Genomic DNA, 23,194 nt, shown 5'->3' with positions numbered 1-23,194 from the left:
TCATTTACCCAATCCGACCTTATCGGACCTGTACCATAATTCAGGTACACCTGTGCGTTGAAAATGGCAACAACGATCCCGTGAGGTACCGCTGTATGAGCTTACATGTGAGCGCGTTAGGCAAGCCCAAGACGTGCATCAATGGTTAAAAAAATTATACTTATCAAGTAATATCCACTTAATATGAGACTACGGCGAACAAAATGTTACTTACGCGCATCGAGATAATCGACTTTAAAGTTGACCAATCACAAATCGTACATATCCGAACATCGAAATTTTGAAAGTGAAAGTTACTCGTAGAAAGCGGAAAAGACTTTAATGCGATTGCTTTGAACGAGAGCTTTCTGATAATGTACGCTAAGCAAATTTTGAGAAAGAATTGAAGTCACTATCGTTCAAAACGTGGTAGGATTTTGACCCTTCCCAAATGGGGATAGTTTTTTCAAGTGCCGACAACTCCTCGAATTTTCAACATTTCGATGCAAACAAGGGCTCAAATGTGCGCAAGATACTAAATCGCGATTCGTACTTAGGTTCGTAAGTAATTTTTTGTTTGCCGCCGTCTCTATTATATAAACGTTAAACTAATAATGTGGCAACGTGGTAGCCATCGTGCAGCCCGCACGACAGCAGTTGCTGGCAGCGACTCCAGCGGGCGGCATACCTCCCGCCCTGCCGGGTACGGCCACAACACTCGCGGGGTCTTCATAGGCTTGAGCGGCGGTGGCAGCGGCTACTGTTGACCGGGGGGGGGGGGGGTTCCGAAGGCGCGTCCTGACCCTTGCAGTCGCTCACCCAACGGGTAGCCTGCCGGCCGCCCTGCCGTGGGCGAATTGACCGCAACAAGCGGACCCCTCGGACACTTGGCCCCCATTTCCCCCGCAGAGGTGACCCAAGTGACTCGCTCGCCGGCTTCCTCCTTCCACCTCTTCATCCAAAACGTCGATGGACACGAGCACACTCACCACGTGAACCGACTGTCGGTGGTTGAGTCTGTGGACTCGGAGCCGCGCAAGCCTGACAAGACACGAGCCAAGTGCTGCAGCAACCTGAGCTTCGAGAACCCCTGGGTCCAAAAGGTGCGGCTAAAGTAGCAGCAGGTTCGACGTTCACGTCCCATGTGCTAATGAAAAAGTGTCGTGGTGGCTGACGACAGATCACAGCTCTGGCGGTCGGTGTCCCGGGCGGCATCCTGGGCGTACTGCCCGCTGTGGTGCTCAACAACTGGCTCAAGTCGACCGCCTACCTCGGGTCCTTCTGCATCGCCTCCATCATCACAATGGGAGGCTTTGCCGCGCTGTACGGGGAAGTGACCGGTCGACTCGGGGGCAGTTCACTCGTGATGGACCTGCGGGTCGGCTTCATCTCGGCCTCCTTCTCCTTTGTCGTGGGCATCGTTTTCCAGGCCACGGGCCTCATGAGCGTCATCTTTGGCGAGTAACAGGGCACTGTCCACAGAGAGCATTGCATTCGTCCCCCACAGTCTCACTTGACTCACTTCACTTCAACATGAAGCCAACGGCCCGAGAGTCAGCTCGCTTTTGGACCGGCTACTGATGCGCTGCCGCCATTCGATTGGCTGGCGATCGCAATCAGCAGCATGCAACGTCGTATTTTAATTCAGTAATCTGCCCGAGTAAGGAACGCCTGATATATATAAAGACGCAGGATATAAAATTGATGTTAAGTTGAGTATACTTTCCAATGTACTGATTTAGTTATTTCAAAATGAACGGAAGAGCAGCTTTACCTACGAGTCCGGAATGATTCCAACAGTGGCGTATGGTCGAAGCACTAACCTTTGACCAGGCATCCTCGCACCACAACAGCGCTGTCAACTGGTCGACCTCGTAGGGATTATCTAGCCCTTCACCAAGCCGGTCTAGAGCCTGCATCATCTTGCGGGATAGAATGTGTCGCTTAATACAATGAATGATTCCTTGGTCCTTCTCCAGCGGCCGCCCCAGCAGGACTGCACTTGACTTGATTATGCTGCATATCGTTGTCTTGCCTGGGGCGGCCGGGAGGCTGAACTCCGTCGCAGCCCACTCAGCCAGGCCCCTGTAGGAGAGAGCAGGTGTGCGGGCCGCCTTGTCGAGGATGCCCACTTTCTCAGACCAAGTGAGGCGGAGACACTTGGACGGTGTGGACTTCATGGGTGGAGTGGGGGAGGAGGTGGGCTTGTGGGGCGAGGTGCAAAAGCAAAAGTGCGAGTCTACCACGGTACATGTAGTTTGAAGTCTAGTAAGATCGCTAAATACGCGCCATTTTTCAAACGAGGGTGGAGAGCTGATGATTGGCACTGGAATTTTCACCTTAGAACCTCAGTACCTTGCAGTACCTTGCACATCCCCCTATCGCCACATTGACTGGAAAATAATATTAAATATGTGAGGCTATTAGTTGTACACCCGTTCCTTATTCGGGCAGAATTCTGTACCTACTATTATTGTGCTTTGCAGTTATTTTGCCGACCATTTTAGACGCTAAATATGGCAAAGCCTGCTCCTAAATATGTGTGAAAGAAGATACACGACCTGCTAAAATTATGCATAAACCCACCTCCTCATATATATATCGACTTGGGAGGGCCTGTCAGCAGCCATGCATTGGCACCGTCCAGGATCACCAGCACATCCACCCTCTTATGCATAATTGCCGTGTGTGTAGGGGCTTGTGGATAAAAACCGACAGAATTGCAGCTGCACAGCCACAATTGCACTTTCAATTGTGGCGCTTTTAGCGTAATTCTAGGCCTCCACCCATATATGCACCTCGATTTATCGTAAATCTAGCAAGTGGTCGCTATAAATACAGCAAATCTCGCCTCATATTGCCAGAATCATTGCAAAGCACAATAAAATAGCACATCCTGGTACGGGTTGGGGTGACGCCCTCCCGGGGAGCGGCGCCGCGGCGTCGTTCTCGGGGGCGCTAATGCGGCTCCGCCGCGGCGCCCTCAGTTCTTAGACGGACAAGGATGTGAGGCTAGTGTCTCTGGGCTGAGAGCTCGACGCGGGTACGACTCGCGGCGGTGGTAGCGGCCGAACCAAGCCCGCTCAGTGATCAGCCACCGAATTCCTGTGGGTTGATGACTACGGCATCGCCCAGGAAGCTGATTCGGCGGCGAGGCGCGAGCGCTCGCGAGGGGGGGGGACTGCTGCAGCCGCCAATCGTCAAGGGAAGGTGCTCAAGGGGATCAGCATAATGCGCAGGAACAACACAAGACCGAACAACAAGGCCGTGCTGGCTGAGACTGCGTGGTTTGTTGCGGCCACGACAGCAGTTGCCGGGGAAAGGAGTTGTGACCCGAGTACCTAGCTGAACCAAGACTACAAGACCGATACGGGTGACGGAAGCACCAAACATGCCGCCACCAAGGCCTAGCGCGTCTCCGCGAAGGGGGAGCCATTCATTGCCGACGTATAGGCCTTTCAACGTTACGATGTGTCGTTATAGAATACTGTTAAAAACCTCATGTTATCGCTAAAAGCTATCGCAAAGATACCGTTATTTGACCGCGACGTTTGAGCCGTGGGGGGCATGGCGATCACCATTGCGCGAAATCCTGAGAGCGGCACATCTTGAAAGGAAGTCGGGCTGCTATGGATCCGAGGCGACCATCGGCATCATTCGTTTGGGATCTTGGTGGCGCACCACATGAAGCAAGCCACCAGCTAGAAGACGAGCGACCTACCGTGGGTTTAGCACCGCCATACTATATTCAGAGCGAAGGCAGGCATCGGGAAGCTGTCGTGGGACGTACATTCAGTACTTCATTCATGCGGAGCCCTCCAATTCGAGCCCGGCTTACGTACCAAGACGAAGAAGACCGCTACAGCGGCATGGAAGCGACCATCGGGTTCGATAGTAACTTGGACGATCAAGCATCGGTCCAAGACCAGAATCGTGCTTCTAAGAATCTAAATCAAGTCCACGGGGATTCGCGGAGCCCGTTGGTGTTTAGTGTCGTTGTTCCTAGGCGCTCGCCACGCAAGCAGCAAGCCTCCACCCAGAGTTGCGAGCAACGCAAGCGCCGGATCGGAGACTCGAGAGCTGCAGCAACTTTCAAGATGCCGTATACTCTCCGGCGGATTCCAACAAGCGAATTGCTACACGTTCTAACAGTGCCACCCGTAGTCGCCGCACAAGTACACCAAGCGGTACCCAGCAAGAGCGCCCGAAGACACCGAATAGCGCGCAGCAAGGGCGCAATGGAAAGCCACCCCTTACTTCTCAGCTAAATCGCAGTTTGCAGTCGCCCAGCAGCGATCAAAGAGGGTGCCCTCCAACCGGCAAGTCGCCGAACGCAGCTCCGAGGAGGCGTAGCGGCAAGTCACCCAACAGCGCGCAACGAGCTCGAGTGGGAAGTCGCCAAGCACGGCGCAACGCAGAGACCGCGGCAAGACAACAAGCTCTGTACGGCGCGGACAAGAAAGCACCCTGTCTGCTCCTTCGGCGCCGGCAACAAGTGCCGAAATAGTGCTGTTCGAAATGCACAAAAAGCGCAAGCCCGAGCACTGGCGGTTTATTCAGCTCGCCTGCAAAAATGAGTATATCGGGATGAATATCAAGGACCTACGATCGGAGCATGCTAGGTGTGCATACTGCAACAAGTGCGGAGAAGAAATTGTTTTCGAGAAGTCCAACACCGCCTATGTCACCAGGCACATGAAAAAGAAGCACCCGAAAGAACTCAAGAAAGCAGCCGAAGAGGAGAAAGCGCGCAAGCAAACTTAATCCAGCCGCTGATGCACCAAGAAGTGGGGGCACTCAGAAAACCGGTCGCTGTACTAAGTCGATGAGACCGTTCACCATTTCGATGGATAAGTACTTTCGCAAGTATGCCCGCTACCTCAACACTTTGCAAAAGCGCATCAAAATCATCAAGCCTTGGAAAGCACGTGCTGGAGTTGAAGTGGTTGCTGCCCAGCTTCGTGATGTTCTCAAGGAGAAGATTGCTGTCTAGTGCATTTTTTCTTAGCATCAGCCGACATTTGGACGTCCAAACGTAAGCTTGGGCTCATCTGCTTCACACTCCATTAATTGGATGAGGAGTTTCGTATGTGGAGCTGGGTGCTCGAGGTACGGTACTTGCCAGGGAAGCACGATGGATACCGGATTGCCGAATCGTTGCGAGCAATTATGAATGAATGGGGGCTTCCTATTGAAAAGTGCGTGAAGTTTCTTCGGGACGGTGCGTCAAATGGAGTGAAGTCGTGCGAGCTGTTGAACCTCGACTCCATGTCGTGCTTGGCTCATTCTCTGCATCTCATCGTTGGGTGTGAAATGGTCAAGAAGAAATCGGACAAGACCTCAAAAGCGATGATGGCTGCTGCCAAATCCGACGAAGACATTGATGCTGCCCTTGAGCAAGTTGCCTGTGAGGAAATTGAGGCGTTTATCGAGGGGTCGTGCGCAGCGACTCGGGCTGACTTGGATAAGCTACGTCGCGTCGTGGAAATATTTCGCAAGCTTGCCGTGTTTTTCAGCCGTTCCGTGAAAGTATTGGATTGCTTACGAGGGCTTCAAACCAGAGTGCTTGTTCCTCAAACCGATTGTGCCACGGGTTGGAATAGCACGCATGCCATGCTACTGCGCATGCTGGAACTTCGAACTGCTCTTGACGATTTTTTTGGACACGTCGCTAGGACGCGTGAGTTTTCAGACGCAAAATTTAAACAACCAACAGCTGAACATTGGCTTGTCATCCGATGTTTAGTTGTCTTGCTTGAACCATTCGCTGAACCAACCGACGGTTTAGGTGGGGAGAAGTACCCCACACTGGTTATGGCTGTACCCGTTCTCCGCACAATCGAAAGGAAGATCAAAGACGAAGAAATGTTCGAGGCGATCATGCGTTCCGTCGGCAATGAAGCGTTCGTTCCGCGAGTGAAGACGTTGATGCAGTCCGTTCGGCGTACGTACGTCACGCTTTTCACAGAAAGGTTCAAGAAGAAACTACCTATGGAGCTGTTGTGGATTTCAGCACTGGATCCAAGATCGGCGGAGCTCAAGCATCTAAACCACGAAGAGGCTAAAACGGCTATTGCTCACCTCAAAGCGGCTGTGTTTGAGATGGGAAATGATATGAGAGCCACCCAATCCACCAGTGAAGAAGACACGAGGGTGGCGAAGGATTCCTCGCGACCGCCATCGGCTGCAAAAAAGAATGTAGCTTGGCTTACAGAAGTGTTCAGCGGAGGGACGGAGCAGTATGTGGAGGAAGCGCCCACCGTGGCGGATGATAAGCTGAAAGATAAGTGCGACTCTCAGGTTCGACAGTACCTGGGCGATGCACATGGAACTCGAGTGACTACTGATGCTCTACAGTGGTGGTCAACGCGGCGAGGGAAGTACCCGATCGTGGAGGCCCTAGCTCGGAAATAGTTAGGATGTATTGCAACTTCTGTGCCATCGGAGCGTGCGTTCTCCAAGAGTGGGAATGTAGTTACCTCGAAGCGATGCTCGTTGGACCCTGAGATCATTCGCGACACGTTGTTCGTCAGTGAAAATTATGAAGAGGACGATGACAACATTGATAGCAGTTCCGAAGAAGAAGACGACGACGACGACGAAGAAGGAAACAACGACAATGGAGGAGGAGACGGCGGTGATGTTGATGGGTAGTTGACCCTAGTGTATAGCATTGAAATAGCTGATGTTTCACATTGCAAATATATTTGACACTCATGATCGGAGTATTGTACTGTCAGATTGGCTTTTACTGCACCCGCTTCGCTTAGCACTCTAATGCACGACCTCTTCCCCGTAGTTGATCATTGCTTGTTCATTTAAAGCGTCTTAGCTCCCTTGCCCGCTGCATGTTGTTACGTGTTGTCACGTCCGCCGCCCGACGCTCTAGGACTCCCGATGTTGGAGAAGCTGCAGTTTGCGAAGTCCAGCACCACCGCCACAATGATGCCGAACTGCACCGTGGGGTGCCACAACGACTCGAATGATGGGGAAGCCGAGAGCTGGCTTCCTCTCGTCGTCGCTGCTGCCAAGTCTTCGTCCAGCGGCAGCTTCTGCAACTGCTCCTGCTTCTCCTTCTGGCTGTCCTCCTCGAACACCTTCGTCATCCCAGTAACCTCCACGTCCACCGATTCGAGGTCAATGGGGTGCCGTTTGGTGGGCGTCAACAAGTCCGTCTGCGCGGGCGTGAGCTTGGGCTCGACGTTGTTCTCAGGGGACTTGTTGCTTCTGGAGGACCACAAGTTCTTGATACTGGACCTCCTCCGTCTTTAGCTGCTGCTGCTGCTTCTCCGTCGTATTCTTTGCGGCGGCAGCGGCGTTCACGGTGGGCACGAGACTCACATTGATCATGCCGAGGTACTTAGTAGCTACATAGCGTCCGCAGCATGCCAATTCTGGTCACCCCCGCCCTGGTAGGACACGAGCTGCGCCACGCACGCGGAGAAGACGCCCGTCAAGAGGAAGAAATCCTAGTCCAATAGCTTGAGCAGCGCCGTACTGATATCGGCCGCCGATACGGCCTTGGCCACTTTGCGCAGCTCTTCGCCGTAGAGTCTACGGTGACTGCACTATCGACACCAACCTTTATATCCAATCAGCAGCAGATATTTGTATGATCTTAGCTAATGAAAAAAATGAATTTATCACCAATCAGAGGCGATTTGTCGTTATCTGTCGCTATCGCTTCGCTAACAGCCAGATAACGACTGTTGTTGGCAAGTCAGATAACAGCTAACGTTGAAAGGCCTACGAGTGCCGACGTATGCTGATCGTGCCGGAGAAGACAGTAGGAGCTCAATTAGTGGCCGCCCACTATTGGGGTTAGTGGTGCAGACCACGCTTGGAGAGTGTAGATCACTTCTTCCCTAAAGCGTAAGGCGCACTAACGTTTACAATACAATACAATAAAATAGCACCTTCTCATTCGAGTGTGGCTTTCTCAGTCGGAGCAAGCAAAGAAAGGGCAGAGGTCGGTCAAAACATGCCCAAATCCCATCAAGGAGTGCCGAGACTTGTAGCGCTGTAGCTCCGCCATGGCACCTTACCAGCCGGTACATCCATGTCTCCCTTAAAGTAGAGATCCTTACGCACTAGTAGGTGGTCTCCATGTTCGCTAAGGGTGCCTACAACGCGCTCAAATGCCATTATTCTGGGGGCCTTTTGCGAGGAGCGAGGCCTGTGCAAAGGCGGCCACCCCATCCCAGGATAGCCCAATAAAAAATCAAGATATTGAGAAAGCACAACTATCTAGTTGTAGTTCGCAGTTCGTAAGAACTGTGTTTTGAGGGGGTGTCACGCGTCTATAAACCCCGCTAGAATGACGTTGAATCTCTACAATAGTGACATGCAACGTCAACTTCAATCATGGTCGCAACCCCTCACTCGACCTGCGCTACCATTCAACGTCAACTTCAAGCATGCATGAAAGCCTACCGCGAGTATGCCAGTGCATGCATTAGTATTGGTGTCATTCCCGCAGGCTTTAGATACCATGCATTAGTTCAGCACGGAAAATATAAAATCCAAAACGTTGGTCATAAACTAAACAAGGCAGTATATTACAAAGCCATAGAATATGTTTAATTGTTCATTTTAACAAGAGTACGAGCGTGGTAGTCCATTGCAACATTTGTGGAAAACTTATGTACCGATAGTTCAACCAACATTTCTAAAGTGTCACTACACTTTCAACCTCACAGCGCTGCATTTATACTTGAACTTTTCCTCACGATGAGGACAGGTGAACTCTACATACCTGAATGCTCTCGTCGACTCGAACACCTTCGCCTAAATTGCTGGATACCATGCTCGGGTAATTCCTTGAGCATGATTTTAGCTTTAACAACCTTGTTTACCGCTCAAAATTACAACATCGCGCACCCTCGTTACTGTTGTTGTCCAAGTAAGTGATGACGCCCGGGTAGGTCAGCATCGTTCGAACTACATGGTACTCATACGAGATTTTGAGTGGCAATCATTTCACAATATCCGGTTGTAACTATTTGGCTGTTGCATCTACCCTATGAGTGTTGTAACATCGTTTTATGTTGCTCTTTAGGCAAACATTAAACATAAAGCAACGGGCCACGATACTTTACTGCATTTAATGTTCGTCCTTCTATATTACCGGTGGTAGTGTAGGATGTCACGCTCCACAACAACTTTTACACAGCGGAAACCAGCATGTTGGTTTGTAGCTTGTGATTGAGGGAGCAAATTCCGAAGTGAGATTAAATGTTATCGTCTCTCAAACTACTCTCTAGTCTTCCCCTCCTGCTTTCCTTCTTGTTCTCCTTGTGCTCGTTGGTGCCTCTCATCAGACGGATTACTCCCGGGTTCCGATTGACTTGATCTCAGTATTCTTAGGTCTCCCTGACCAGCCATTGGTATATCCAGAGCCCGGCTGCCGCCGGCTCTCCCGTCGCCGTCGGATCCTCCGAGTCATCGGCGGATGTGTCCACACGTTCTCCTCGTCCATGTGCATCTATTGGCGGTGCTTCCGAAGACTCATGAACACTCCCACTCGCCGCTAATGCTGCACGACCGTCCCGACGATTTCGCTTGCGCTGATCAGGTACTTGAGCCTCTTCGTCCCCAACGCCTTGGTAAGCATGTCCGCGAGCTGGTCCTCCGTCGGCACGTAGTTGACGACGATGAGTCCTCGGGACACATTCTCGCGGATGAAGTGATGCTTGATGTCCACGTGCTTGGTCCTCGCGTTGTACCCAGCGTTGCTTGCGAGGGCGATCGCGCCCTGGTTGTCCTCCCATACTTGGGTAGCTCCCACTTGCTCGTGACCCATGTCCTTGAGCATGGCGCGGGTCCACAGCACCTCCTGCGTGCACAGGCTCAGCGCCATGTACTCAGCCTCCGCCGAGCTGAGCGCCACCGTGCGCTGGTACTTCGACTTGAAGACCACCGGCGCCCCGCTAATCATCACCATGATGCCCGACACCGAGCGTCGGTCGTCGAGATTGCTGCCCCAGTCGGCGTCGGTGTACGCCGCCACCTCGACCTTCTTCGCGTTCCCATTGTAGGCGATGCCGATGTCTTGGGTGCTCTTCAGGTACCTGAGCACGCGGATGGCAGCCTTCCAGTGCTGCTGCCCGGGGTTCTCAAGGAAGCGCGACAACTGGGTCACGATGTACGCCACATCAGGTCTGGTGCAAGTTGTAATGTACAACAAACAGCCAATGAGTGCTCGGTAGGACTTCGCCTGCATTTCCTCGCGTTCCTTCTGAGTCGTCGGCGACGGAGTCTTCGACAACTTCATGCCCGACTCGCACGGGTTCACCACCACCTTGGCGTCCTGCTGGTTGAACCGCTTCACCACATCATCAATGTATCGAGTCTGCTTGATCATGAGAGTCTTCGCCGATGAGTCATGGTCGATCTCCATACCAAGTATAAACTTGGCTTCGCCCAACTCCTTCATCTTAACCGCATTCTTGAGCGCCACGTTGACTTCCTGGATCTCGTTGCTCGTCTTGGCCGCGATGATCATGTCGTCCACGTACAGGCAGACATATACGAACCTGCCCTTCTCGCCCTTGACGTATACGCACTGGTCGCCACCGCAGCTCCGAAATCCGATGCCCCCGAAGACTCGGTGGATGGTCTTATGCCAGGCATTTGCCGCCTGCTTCAGACCATAGATCGCCTTCTGCAGCCGACACATCATGTTCTTCGCGTTGATGATTCCGTAGGGCACCTCCATGTAGACGCGCTCCACCAGCCCGCTGTTGAGAAAGGCGGTGTCCGCATCCAGCTGCTCGGTGATGTACGCCTCGGCCACCACAACCGACAACACCACTCGGATCGAGTTCATGTTGGCCACGGGCGAGTACGTCTCGAAGAAGTCCACGCCAAACTTCTGCTTAAACCCTTTCGCCACCAGGCGGGCCTTATACCTGATGACTCGGCCGTGCTCGTCGCGTTTCTTTGCGAACACCCAGCGACAACCGATCGGTCGAGCACTCGGTGTCCGACGGACCAGCGTCCATGATCCGTTGTCCGCGTGTGCCTTGAGCTCCGCGTTCATTGCCTTCACTCACTCCGACGACTCGTCACTCTGTATGGCCTGCTGATACGTGGTGGGTGCGTCATTGGCATCGCCGACGTCTGCGTCGTAGGCCAGCACCGCCTCAGCCAATAGGCTGTTTTCTTCCACCCTGGGTCGCTTCGGAGACGGTGGCCAGAAGTGATCGTCGTTGTCCGAGTCATCGGGACCATCTTCTTTCGGCTCCTCACCGTCTGCGGAACTATCTCCAAGTAGTAGTACCGGTTCTCGGGCACGCTGGGTCCGTTCCGGCTCCGGATGGAAGACCATATCATCATTAAATACCGGTCTCGCGAGTCGTCGGTACGTGGTCAGCTCCTGCATGGATGGCTCCGGCGTCTCCGCCTCATGCATTTCCGCGCCCTCGACGGTCTCTTCCACCGATTCCATCGGCTCGTCGGCGGCAGGTCGTTGCATCTCCTCGTGCAGCGCCACTTCATCGTCGACATCTTCCGTCGACTGAATGATAGGCGAGTTCTCGCTGGGCGACGTGTCGTAGATGCCGTTCACCTCGCGCTCGTCCAGCTTCACCGACCTGGACACCTTCACCTTGTTCGACTCCAAGTCGTACACTCGGTAGCTTTTTGAGTCGTCGGCGTACCCAAGAAACATACATTTGAAGCTCTTCGGCTCCAACTTAGTGCGTCGCGACTTGTCGACATGGGCGTAACCAATCGACCCTCGAAGATGGTCCAGCCGAGGCTTCGACTTGAACGTCAACTCGTACGGAGTCTTGGTCGGGTGCATGCTGTTCGTCGACCGGTTGATCAGGTAGACAGCAGTGCTGACCGCCTCTGCCCACCATATCGAAGCCACGCCCTTGTAGTGTAGCATGCTTCGAGTCTTCTCCCTGATCGTGCGGTTCATCCGCTCCGCCACGCCATTCTGCTGGAGGCTATACGGGACCGTCTTCTGATGCATAATCCCATTCACCGGCAGATCTCAGTCATCGGCGTGTTCACGAACTCAGTGCCGTTGTCCGAGCGCAGGCATTTAATGCGCTGCCCCCACTGGTTCTCGTACAGCTTCATGAACGACTTGAACTTGGCCACGACCTCGCTCTTCTTGGTCAAGAAGTACGCCACGACGTGTCGCGAGTAGTCGTCGACAAAGGTGAGCACATACCTCGCTCCGCCCTTGGACTTCGTCTTCATAGGACCCATCACGTCCGTATGAACCAGTTCCAGCGGTCGAGTCGTCGCCGACGTCGACCGCGACGGGAAATGTGCGACCGTTTGCTTGCCCTTCATGCATCCTCCGCACAGGGTCTTCGTCTGCTGTTGAGTCGTCGGGATTCCGTCCGTCGCCTCGCGGGTCTTCGCCATAGCGTCTCCGTTCAAGTGTCCCATACGAGCGTGCCATAGCTCCCACTTTCTGTCGACTCCCGAGTACTCGGTGTAGTGCGCCATGTCCTGCTGGCAGCCCAGCAAGTACGCCTTGCCGACCTTCTTCCCCGAAGCGATCACCTTCGTCTTGTCCCAGATGACGCACGACTTCCGCTGGAACTCGACACTCATGCCGCGTTCAGCCAACCTCCCAACCGAGAGTAGTCGCCGGTCGAGTCCGGGGATGTGGAGCACCTCCACCATCTTGATGCGCTTGCCGTCGATGCCCGTTAGGCGAACCGACCCTTTCCCTGCCACGCGGATCTTCTTCCCGTCCGCGATTGTCACATACATGTCCGCCGACGACTCGTTGTACTCGAACAAATCATCGCGGTGAGGCGTCATGTGAGCCGTCGCCCCACTATCGATCAGCCAACCCGCTGATGGATTCTCCGCCACAGCGAACACCGAGTCTTCGGCGGTGTCTCCATTTGCTTTTTCCGGGCAGTCCCGCTTCATGTGGTCCACTTGGTCACAGTTGAAGCCACCGACCTTTCGACCGCCGATGCGCTTGCGGCGGAATGCCTTGCCGCCCTTGCCGAACTTCCCGTTCTGGCCCCTACCTCCGAACGAGGTAGCCTTCAACGCGCGCTCCGAGGTCTCCTTCTTCTCCTGTCGCTCGTACTCCTTGAGCAGCTTCTCCTTCACCTCGATGAGGGTCACGTCCTTCGAGTTCTCGACGATGGATGCGATCAACTCGTACTCCGCCAGCAAGCTGCTCAGCAGGATGACGAGTTGTCGGGAGTCATCGAGCGGCTCTCCAAGCGTCTGGAGGCCCACGATGAGCTCGTCGTACTTGTCCAGGTGCTTCGCCATCGTCGCACCGTCCTCCATCTTGAACTCGTGGAGCCGACGAGTCATCGTGACCCGATTATGCATCGTCGTCCGGTTGTAGAACTCGCGTAGAGTATTCCAGGCTTGGATAGCCGACGTCGCCGACCGAATTTTCGTGTGGTGTTCCACAGCCACGCCTTGAGCGATCAGACTGAGCGCCTTCATGTCGTTGAGCATCCAGGCCTCCGTCATCTCCGTCGGGTCCTTCACCACTTGAACGTGCGCCAGCAGCCCCTTCCTCGCGAGCGTCATACGCATCGCGAACTCCCAGTGGAAGTAATTGTCGCTTCCCAGGATGACTTCGGCCTTCTTGCTGGACGCCGTCATGTCGGTCGTCGGGGAGGGCTTGAGCTTGTTGCGGCTGTTAACCTGTTGGTTTGTAGCTTGTGGTTGATGGGGCAAATACCGAAGTGAGATTAAATGTTATCGTCTCTCAAACTACTCTCTAGTCTTCCCCTCCTGCTTTCCTTCTTGTTCTCCTTGTGCTCGTTGGTGCCTCTCATCAGACGGATTACTCCCGGGCTCCGATTGACTTGATCTCAGTATTCTTAGGTCTCCCTGACCAGCCATTGGTATATCCAGAGCCCGGCTGCCGCCGGCTCTCCCGTCACCGTCGGATCCTCCGAGTCATCGGCGGATGTGTCCACACGTTCTCCTCGTCCTTGTGCATCTATTGGCGGTGCTCCCGAAGACTCATGAACACAGCACAATACTGTTTCGACCGATCCTACATAGCCCAGTAGAAATGATCAAGCCGTCGCCAACTGTTTGTGCTTCTTCCAATTCCAGTTTCATTATCAATGCTCCCCGAAATTATCTTATTTTTTTGCCAATCTTTATGTAGAATGGGCCTCGTTCGGCACATAATCGTTTTTTTTCACTTTATTTCTGTCGCCAACATAACTGAAATGTTGAGCAAAATCGCTGGAGCTTTCATATCTTGTTCGCTTCTTACCACTTATTTTTTCCTAACGACTGCACATATCATGTAGCGTCATATTTCCCGTTGCTGCCTTCACGAATGAGGCTACAAATAAATGTTTAGAGCACCTCGAATTCCAGAGCTTCTTTGGGCGAGACTTTGTTGTTGGGATGCATAGATTATACGATTTTAATCCTTAGTTGAGCTTTTTTTTACGATTGCAGCTGTCTAAAGCATACATTTTCTGGATTTATCGTTATGATGACCATCAACTACCGGTATTGCAAGTTGCAATTTGCAACATTTAATCAGAGTATTGTTTCCTATCCGACTATAAGCAAGATCACCAAACTAACTAACAGTGAGTAGCCAGAATAGCTTTTAGCTATTTTGCATCTAGGATGGTAGAAATTTTATAATACTCGGGTCGGTAGGGCTTCACCTGGGTGAGCTCCTCGTTTGCACTGCCAATGTCGCCTCGCTCTGGCGGGCAAGGCGTCGGTAAAAATGTAGTAACTCTTACTTAGACATACCTACGCGCGGACCATTGCAGACCTCCGCTTCGCTGCCGTTGTAAACGGCGTCTCTGAGGCCTCTCTCGACAGTAATTGATCGTTCTACAACATTATATTTGACATTTTGTGCAGCCAGTGCTGCCTCACACGATCAATACTATGCGTGCGCAGCACTTTCGTTTAAAAAAACGAAGTTTTGCCATGTACGAACTGGGGTCACCCTGTGAAAAGGCCTTGGTTTCTGTTACTAAATGTCTCTGTCCTTCTCATTGGACGAGAAGGGGGATGCGAAGCGAAGCTTGGCAGTAAGGGTTAACCCTTTAGCTACATGTACCAGACAATTTCTTAAACTGCTAAGTAGTGTTCTCCATTTACCTGTAAGTTGATTTTAGTTCCCGCTTACTTCCCGGAAGTGAGGTAAATTTACAGGTAACTGAGTAAGTGTCGATTATCCTGGATAGTATGCTTCTCTATAATACATCAACTTGTCTGGACTAGTCACTCCCGCAAGACTTGCATTTTCCCTTCTGCGAGGAACCGATGCGAGTCAGGTAAATAGCAATGTCGAGCTTGGTAGGTGGCTCGTTGGAATGCATCCAAGAAAGAACGCGTTTTACCTTCCAGGGACGCAGACGCGCATGATAGTCGAGTCGTTCGGATGAGTATGTCTAAAGAGAACCTCTACAACGGACTGCGATATCTTAACTGGAAGACGAAGAACGAGGAGTGAAAGAGCAAACTGTTCGGACGGAGGATTGGAGGGAGGGCACACGCTTCGCTATTCCGGAGTCTTCTGATATTATTATCTCTAACTCCAATCACCGGTAACCTAAAAAAAGTTCCCGCTTACTTTCCGTAAATTAACCAGGGTAAGTCTTACCGGTAAGGGTAAGTGTGAACACTACTGCTAAGCTTGCTACTGCGGGTCGGTGGCTGAGTGAGGAGCACAGCAGCCTCTCGGGCGCGTCGCTGAGCAAGATAATCTCCACGGGCGCACAGGTGAGTTAGTTATGTGATACAGCGCAGCTGATCAATTTTAATCTTGATCTGGGAGATTAAAATCTCGTGCATATGGTCTCACTTGGCGCAGGTCCCGACCACTTGAGCGCTCAAGCAGCAATGACGACGGGCTCTTCGTGGCGGGCGTTCGCTCTGGGCATTCGCTGGAGCTGCGGCCACTCGATCGGGCTCGTGGTCATTGCGCTCATCTTCTTCGCTGCGGGGCAGACGGTGGACTTGGACGCCGTGGGCGGCTACCTCAACTACGCCGTGGGCTTCTTTATGACCGCGCTGGGCATTTGGGCGGCGGTTCACGTGCGGGAGAAGTACCAGACGCAGCTGAAGGAGGCCGTGTAGTCGGTCGTGAGCGCGGAAAGCGGGCGAGCTGAGAGCAACCGCGCGAGTCGGAGCAGCACTGGCGCCACGCCGACCAATTTGGTGGAGCTCATGCCGCTCTCGCAGCGACGAGTGTCGGGTGCCGCAGATTCTGCAATGCCAATGACGTACAGGAGCAGAATATGGAAGCAGCGTCGCCGTCTTCGCCGTTCCACTTGCAGATTAAAGAGGACGGGGCTTCGAGTGCTGCGGACGCCACAGGAACGGCGGTATCCCCGCGAGATAAGGCTTCAAAGCTGCACCCGCACAGCTGGACTTGATGTCGGAGTATGAGCTTCGAAAACCCTGCGACACAAAAGGTAGGTCTTGTGGCTCTACGTACCCGATGTGGCTCCGTTGGCAAACGCTCACATCATTCATTGCACATAATGGCTCTCCTCGTGGGGATCATTCACGGCTTCGCAGGACCTGGTGGAATTCTAGGCGTGCTGCCTGCTGTGGTCCTGAACGATTGGGCCGTCGCGTACCCCGGCTCCTTCTGTGTAGCGTCGATCTTCATCATGGGCGTGTTTGCGGCGCTTTACGGCGAAGTCACTGATCCGTGGGCGACCAGGACTTCTTCAGTATAATCATGGCGTTCCTGCCCACGCCCGTGTTCGCGCGCGAGATGCGGCGCCGCAACGCTAACGACCGACGGCCCCTCGAGTGCTGCGAGCACATGCACCCGGCGCTGGCCTCGGCGCTCAAGACCTTCTTCATCAAGAACGGCGTGGATCTGGACGCCGACACCAACACTGCCGGGGCTGACAGAGCGCAAGTCGGACGGGCCGGCAAGCTGGATAAAATCGTGGGGATGAACGAGCCTCGCGAACGCATCATGCAGGCCATTCGGCTGAGTGAAACAACGCCCGACGTGCCCGTCAAACCGCTGCTGCTAGAGGGCCCGCCTGGTACGGGCAAGAGCTTTTTGGCGACGTGCATCGCCGCCGAACTGCAGCGCGAGGTCGTGGAGATCAAGACGCACGACGTGCTGAGCCACCGACTCGGTGGAACCGAGTCCCAGGTCCGCGCGTACTTCGAGCGCGCTGCGCGGGTCAAGCCCTTGCCAGCGCTCGTGGTCATCAACGAGTTTGAAAGCTTGTGCCCGAAGCTAAAGGACTCGAGCGAAAGCTGGCACTCGACGCTGCGTCAGTGCTTCCTCACGCTCTTCGACGACACCATCGACCCCGCGTCCATGTTGTGCGGAGTCCGCGTGGTCCTGACGACCAACTTCGTAGACAACGTCGACCCCGCAGCCTTGAGCCGCATGGAGCGCATCCACATTCCGCTGCCGTCCGCGTCCGACCTCACGCTGCTCTTCCCCAAGCTCTGTCGCGAGCGCGTGCCGCAACTCGGCGTCCAGCGCGTAGATTGGGACTCTGTTGTCTCTGTTGGTCACGAACTGCTGTCTGTGCGTGGAGTTCAAGACGTGATCGCCAGTGTGGCGAGGAAGCAGCTTGCGTCTGACACTGCTGTGACCTCGAGCGACTTCGAGGCAGCAGTGTACGAAGTAGTCGGCGACGTCCAGCCAGAACCACTCAAGCGCGCCGACAAGTTCATCCGCGTGGATATCCCGCCCAAACGCGTGCGGTCCGCCAACCTGGCGTCGTGTGTCGCGCGATGCGGCTGGCGCTTTTCCAGCGCTCCGACTGCGGTATACCGACAGGTTTTCACGCTTGAAGAGGTCAATGCGACGTCGGCGTTTATCCTCCGTGAGGGTGTTTTCCGGTCGAGGATGCTACCGCGCACTGGTTAACCCACGCGCCGACCAAAGCCAGTGGAAGCCTTTCGACAAGTAAGAGGTGCGAACACGCTGGTCGCGTTTGTAGGCTCCATGACTATGCTGACTCGCTCTTTGGCTTGGTAAACTTGCAGGTCTTCGTGCGGTGCGTTGCCTCTGACGGTGATAAGATGGTGGCGGATGAAACGACCTCGATGTTCATCGAGTCGAGCGGGAACGCAGGCGTGCAGAGACTTGAGTGGACAAACACTGGAGCCCACCTAGCAGTGTACGAACGCGGGGCGTCGTCGGCTACTGTGTCGGCATGCCTCGCACCGCGGATGAAGCTGTTTGAAGCGGACTGTGTTTTCGTTGAGTCCAAAGCCAAAGCCGAGCTCAAGAACGCAGACCCCAAGTCGGTCTTGGTGCTCCGCACCGACGACGACTCGTACCTTGTGGGCAGTGATGCTGTTCAAGTGGTGGGAGGAGCGACTTTGGACACGGCGGATCGACTCGGCTACCGAGTCTTCCTGGCTGCAACAGCACCAACTGAGCTCGTTCCACCGCACGTTGCTGTCGCCTAACTTTCACCTCCTGACACGCCGGAGAACGCGGGTTTGAAGCGGCTTGTGATCGGCCAAAAGAGATTCATCGTGTGTTCAAACACGGCGACCACGGTCGGTTTGACTTTGCGCGCCAATAGCGTCTTCTACGCGGCGTTGGGCGTGGTCTACGTGCGCCAAACGCAGTTTAATGCCGCAGACATCGAGAACCTGCGCCGGCTTGGCCACAAAGTGCTGGCAGTGCCTTCAGACGGCCCCACGTCAGCTTGGAGCGGCCCTTCCATCGCCGACTGCGCTCGCGAGGCCAGTTTCCTCGCCCAATTCGACGTGTACACACCGTGCACCGGTCCGACTCAAGTGCTTGCGGCCGGAACGACTGTAATGCTCGACGTTGAGGTAAGCCATCGCAGTTTGATCTATTGACGGTGATGCACAGCTAACTAACCCTTACATTGTCGGTCATTTTCCAGGCTCTGTCGCAACCGCTTCTCGGCCGACAAGAAGTTTGTCATCCTTCGGTACTACCCGTCGGCGCAACTGGTGCCTCAGGAGCTGTCGACGCACCACGGCGCAGTCATCAACAAGTCGGGCGCACGGGTGCGTGACAAGGGCTACAACGACGATGTGTTCCTCAAAGGATACCGCAAGGGCTGGTATGAGGACGTCTACTGGCGCACGGTGGGCGACCACCCGAATCGGTTCCTCTCCGGCGGCGTGGACGGCAGCGATTACAAGTTTAACATCCGCAATGAACACGGCTTCGGCTTCGACAACCGCCGCATCATGGTCAAGTTGCCGGGAGATGGCGTCGTTTTCTGCCGAGGCGTGGACGGTGACGCAGGAAATCCCAAGATGGCGTGCGTTCTGTTCAATGCCGACGGGTCCGTGCGGGATGCAGAGGGGTACAAGGGTCTTCTCGGACGCTGGAGCGACATCGTCCAGTAAAAGGAGCTCTGATCAGCATGAACGCAGCATATACGTATTGTTTTCAATCACATTCATGTACATTTTAACCATTACATGAGAACAGAGTACGGCATCCATAGGAGCGCATTACAAGGAGCCTTCGCACGTGAATACCGTGCAATGGCCGATCTAATTGACGCTCTAGAAGAGCGACATGGCAGTGGCCGCCACCGTGGCCACCGACAGAACGAACGCCGCGGCAGACACCGTGGCACTGGCGCCGCTGCTTCCCGTGGTGGCGTCCGTAATGGACGCGCTGCTGCTCTCCTCGTTCGTGGGCGTTCGCTTCTCACCGACGGCGGCGCCCGTGGAGTGGTGCTCGTAGCTGTTGCCCTTGATGCCGTTGCAAACGGGCTGCGTGATGGTGCACTCCAGAACGGGGACTGCAAACAATGCACAGGATTGATAGGGTGAGTTCTCAAGCCCAAAGCTGCGGTCACACGAGTTGGCGGAGATAGCTTACCCTTGGGCGTAGGTGGCAGCTCGCTCGAAATGTTCTTCGAGCACTCCAGGATGGCGGTGCGCGTAGGCGTGTAGCTGTCGTGCTCGACGGTGGTGGTCGTGTACGCCTTCTTCAGGTTGTCGTAGTCCGGGTAGGGCGTGAAGACGCACTCGGTGAGCTCGTTGTCGCAGTCTTCCGGCATGAAGTAGCCAACGCCGTACTTGCCCGCGTCGCCGGTCTTGGTGAGGGCTGAAAGGGGTCAAATACAGATCAACCGTTAGTAAAAGGTTGGATGAAACATCAACTACTGAAACAGGACGCACTCTTGCTCTCGACCAGGTTAGCAATCTCCGTCGTGAACTCGAAGACGTTGCCGCCCACGATCTCGTCCGTCATCTCCTTCTCCTCGTTCATCCACTTGGCCTGCACACACCAATTCGTCAGCAACCGATCCTTATCAACATCTTCACAGTCCTTTGGCACTTACATCGAGGAACGAGCGCTGGTTCTCGTAGCCCTCAACAGTGTTCTTGCCCTTGTTGCATCCGAACTCGCCGAACATGAACGGGTGAGCGTAGCCGACCTCGGCGTACTCGGACATGAGCTTCTTGAGGCCCGTCGACTGCGAGTACTCCAGGTGCGTGGCGGGGTCACCCTCGACGTACGGGTTGAAGCCCATCCTGTTGTGGAGCACAAGAGACGGTTAGTAAGTGCAACCAGCTCTCTCGTAGCGGGCAGTTCGTACCATTCGGCACGGGTGTTCTCGTCATCGTCAATGGCGCAGTCGTAGTACGAGATCCACTGCTCACGAGGAGGGATGTCGGCAATGTCCAGGCCGATCGGCACCTGACGCACGGAGCCCGAGCAGCTCGCAGCGTAACTGCGCGTGTCACGCAGGAAGGCCTTGACACACGGAGCCGTGGTCGTGCCAGCGGCGCCGTTCTTCACCTGGAGGTTGTTCTCGTTACCGACACTGAAGCCGAGCGTGTTGTCGTACACCGCGAAGGCGTTGTAGACCATCTGCGCGCGTGAACAGGTCGTCCGGGTAGCACTTGGGCGGCTTGAAGTCGAGCACCGAGCAGTTCTCGCACCTGCCAGCAGAACACTGTTAGTAAATTTCAAGAAACTACAGCAACACCTAAATTCTAAGTACTCACGGAGCGGTCATGCCCACGAGCATGTAGATGCCCGCTTAGGAGCACGCGCACATGAACTTGTCGTGGGACTTGCTGGGGTCCACCGAGTACAGTCGGATGGTATTGACGCCGAGGTCCTTCATGACCTCGAGGTGGGGCTTCCACACGGCCTCGTGCTCGTCGGCGGCCCAGTCGTAGTTGCTCACGTCGGCCATCTCGCCGCTGTTGGGGCGCGGGTAGTACGCCATGCGGAACTCCATGCCGGTCTCCGAGTTGAAGAACTTGTTGCCCTTGGTGATAATGGGGGCAACCCACGCATCGGCCGGGGACACGACGACAGCGGTGGCGAGTGCGGCGGCGGCGCAGAGGCCGCGGATACGGGAACCGAAGGCCATTGTTGATGAGGTTGGACTGGAGTGAGGTGAGGTGAGGGGCTGTAAGTACTGAGTCGACCTGTGCAGGGCTTGTCAGTGGGGAGTCCGGTCGCTTCTCGTCCACGGCGAGCAGCAAAGTGGAGAATGAAGAGCGGTCAGGTGGGAGAGCGAGCTCAGCTCATGCGCTCTTAGGCCCGTTCTCAACCGGCCGCATGCGGCCGCACCGCATCGCAGAGTTTTGTACAATGCGGCTGCATGCGGCCGCATCGGTTGAGAACGCTCGTACGGCCGCATTGTGCACCCTACCCGCATGAGCTTCCAGATGACATCGGCCAATTCGAACTCAAACATACCAAAAGCAGCAACGCGAAGTATGATGAGTTTTGCCGAAGACTCGTATTTCTCGATGCTAGCTCATATACCAACTGAAAACAATATATGAACAAGTACTTGTACGCCTGTAGTGGATTAATGCTAAATAGGTATCCGACGTACCAGTAGATTAAAACCAAACAGCAAGAATGCAAGGCAACTCACAAAAACTGTAATGAAAACGGAAACTCGTTAAACATTTCTATAGCGGCCATCGATTTTGAAGCTACACGCGCTCTACGCTAAAGGAATCTATTTTGCTTTGTGCAGCAAAAGATTACGCACTTATATTTCTTCATTATACTGGTGGGGTTAACTTACAAGTAGCTTCTGTAGCATAAGTTGACGATCCACTCATTGAGTAGCTCCACCATATCGCTGTAGGTGGACGGTTTTTCTTCACACTGCTGGTTGACCAGCGTAGTAGCTCTTTTTGTATCGCTTTCCTTATTGTTGTCTGCGCCAGGTTTTTGCTGAAGATGTTTGCAATATGCAGAAACACAACAAGTTTTTCGACATACATTTTATTTTAGTGCTAAACCTCTGTTGACTCAAATAAAAAGCTCTACTGATGCCACCTAACCGTGCCTTTCGCCTCAGCACGCCTTCGTCGATATCGTGCGGGCATGGAGGTATACGTTAGCTTGCTTGAAAGCCCAAACATCATGGTTGGCTGTGGATATGGGCTGTTTGTCATCATAAATCAAGTAAAGTTAGCAAGGTCTCGAATGCATAACAACAATCATCTTCATAGGCACTGCAGCCGAATTGTTTGGCCCCTATATATGGTATGCACGTGCTGGTAACTGTCGGCAGCAGTCGCAGCTATTAGTTTTTATCTCACGGTACACGATAACATTTAACTCTCACGCACACGACTCCGTCAACCGATGCATGTTATGACTACATGTATATTGGCTGATACATAACTTCCACACGTAGGGCGATACGCTAGTGCATGTTGATCTACGCCTGCTAAAGAGCAGGTAGACGTAGTACACGCTTCCCGGCGGTGGGGGTTCTACATCTAAAGGTAGTTTCCACTACCTGCAACATGTATCTACTTCGAAATAGATGTAACATTACACGTTCTGTACGATGCACTCAATAATAACACGAAATCGTGTAGGCCGGATAGAGTAGCGGGCCCCCTTTGTGTTGGCGTCCGCTAGCACCAGCGGCCCGAACACCTCGAGTAGAAGCTAAAATACAAGGTTGACTTCTTTGGCAGTCAAGGAGTCAAATTGACGTCTTGTCGGCTGTTGTCTGATAGGGTACTGTACCAGTAGGTGAGTTAATAAGAGCACTCTGATTGGTGCTGCGGCGTGCAACCCCTACTCACTCTCGTGCGGCGACTTCGCTGCATGCGGCCAACTCGCCGCATGAGCGCCTATTTTTGCATGGAGGATTCAGACCGACCAACAGAGCCTCTGCACGAACTGGACACCCTTAAAACTTCATCGAGACCCTCGAACGTCGCTGCTTTGGAGGCTATCAAGCAGCAAGGCGCGGGATATCCAAGATCAATATCGCTTCCACGAAGTATGGTACCG

At 53.9% G+C, this 23,194-nt stretch overlaps 6 protein-coding genes across 6 annotated transcripts in view; 3 read left to right on the top strand and 3 right to left on the bottom strand.

The window, feature by feature from the left end:
- PHYSODRAFT_356116 (hypothetical protein) overlaps positions 1 to 2,011 on the bottom strand; it is a 3,735-nt gene extending 1,724 nt beyond the window's left edge. The window contains exon 1 of the mRNA XM_009539643.1: positions 1 to 2,011. This exon is cut by the window's left edge and continues 1,724 nt beyond it. The gene's annotated coding sequence lies outside the window, so the exon portion shown is untranslated.
- Positions 2,012 to 3,608: 1,597 nt separating this feature from the next.
- Positions 3,609 to 4,743, top strand: PHYSODRAFT_307127 (hypothetical protein; the record flags this gene model as incomplete). The annotated part of the gene is made up of 2 exons (XM_009539642.1): positions 3,609 to 4,154; positions 4,351 to 4,743. 2 exons carry the CDS (start codon positions 3,609 to 3,611, stop codon positions 4,741 to 4,743), a joined length of 939 nt encoding a protein of 312 aa, XP_009537937.1.
- Positions 4,744 to 5,604: 861 nt separating this feature from the next.
- Positions 5,605 to 6,114, top strand: PHYSODRAFT_386699 (hypothetical protein; the record flags this gene model as incomplete). The annotated part of the gene is made up of 2 exons (XM_009539641.1): positions 5,605 to 5,777; positions 5,826 to 6,114. Coding segments are annotated over 2 exons (462 nt in total), but the record flags the coding sequence as incomplete, so codon positions are not given.
- Positions 6,115 to 6,833: 719 nt separating this feature from the next.
- On the bottom strand, positions 6,834 to 7,329 carry PHYSODRAFT_252519 (hypothetical protein; the record flags this gene model as incomplete). Its single annotated transcript, XM_009539640.1, has 2 exons — positions 6,834 to 7,206; positions 7,232 to 7,329. The coding sequence occupies 2 exons, from the start codon at positions 7,327 to 7,329 to the stop codon at positions 6,834 to 6,836; spliced, it is 471 nt and encodes a 156-aa protein (XP_009537935.1).
- Positions 7,330 to 16,867: 9,538 nt separating this feature from the next.
- Positions 16,868 to 17,323, top strand: PHYSODRAFT_259339 (hypothetical protein; the record flags this gene model as incomplete). Its single annotated transcript, XM_009539639.1, has 1 exon — positions 16,868 to 17,323. A coding segment is annotated over one exon (456 nt), but the record flags the coding sequence as incomplete, so codon positions are not given.
- A 2,135-nt stretch (positions 17,324 to 19,458) lies between these two features.
- Positions 19,459 to 21,290, bottom strand: PHYSODRAFT_252529 (hypothetical protein; the record flags this gene model as incomplete). The annotated part of the gene is made up of 6 exons (XM_009539638.1): positions 19,459 to 19,700; positions 19,781 to 20,008; positions 20,083 to 20,182; positions 20,247 to 20,439; positions 20,505 to 20,864; positions 20,968 to 21,290. 6 exons carry the CDS (start codon positions 21,288 to 21,290, stop codon positions 19,459 to 19,461), a joined length of 1,446 nt encoding a protein of 481 aa, XP_009537933.1.
- Positions 21,291 to 23,194: the final 1,904 nt, after the last annotated feature.

The sequence above is a fragment of the Phytophthora sojae genome, assembly GCF_000149755.1.
Source record: "Phytophthora sojae unplaced genomic scaffold PHYSOscaffold_13, whole genome shotgun sequence".
Lineage (NCBI taxonomy): Eukaryota > Oomycota > Peronosporomycetes > Peronosporales > Peronosporaceae > Phytophthora > Phytophthora sojae.
This window is presented reverse-complemented; position numbering and strand designations above follow the sequence as displayed.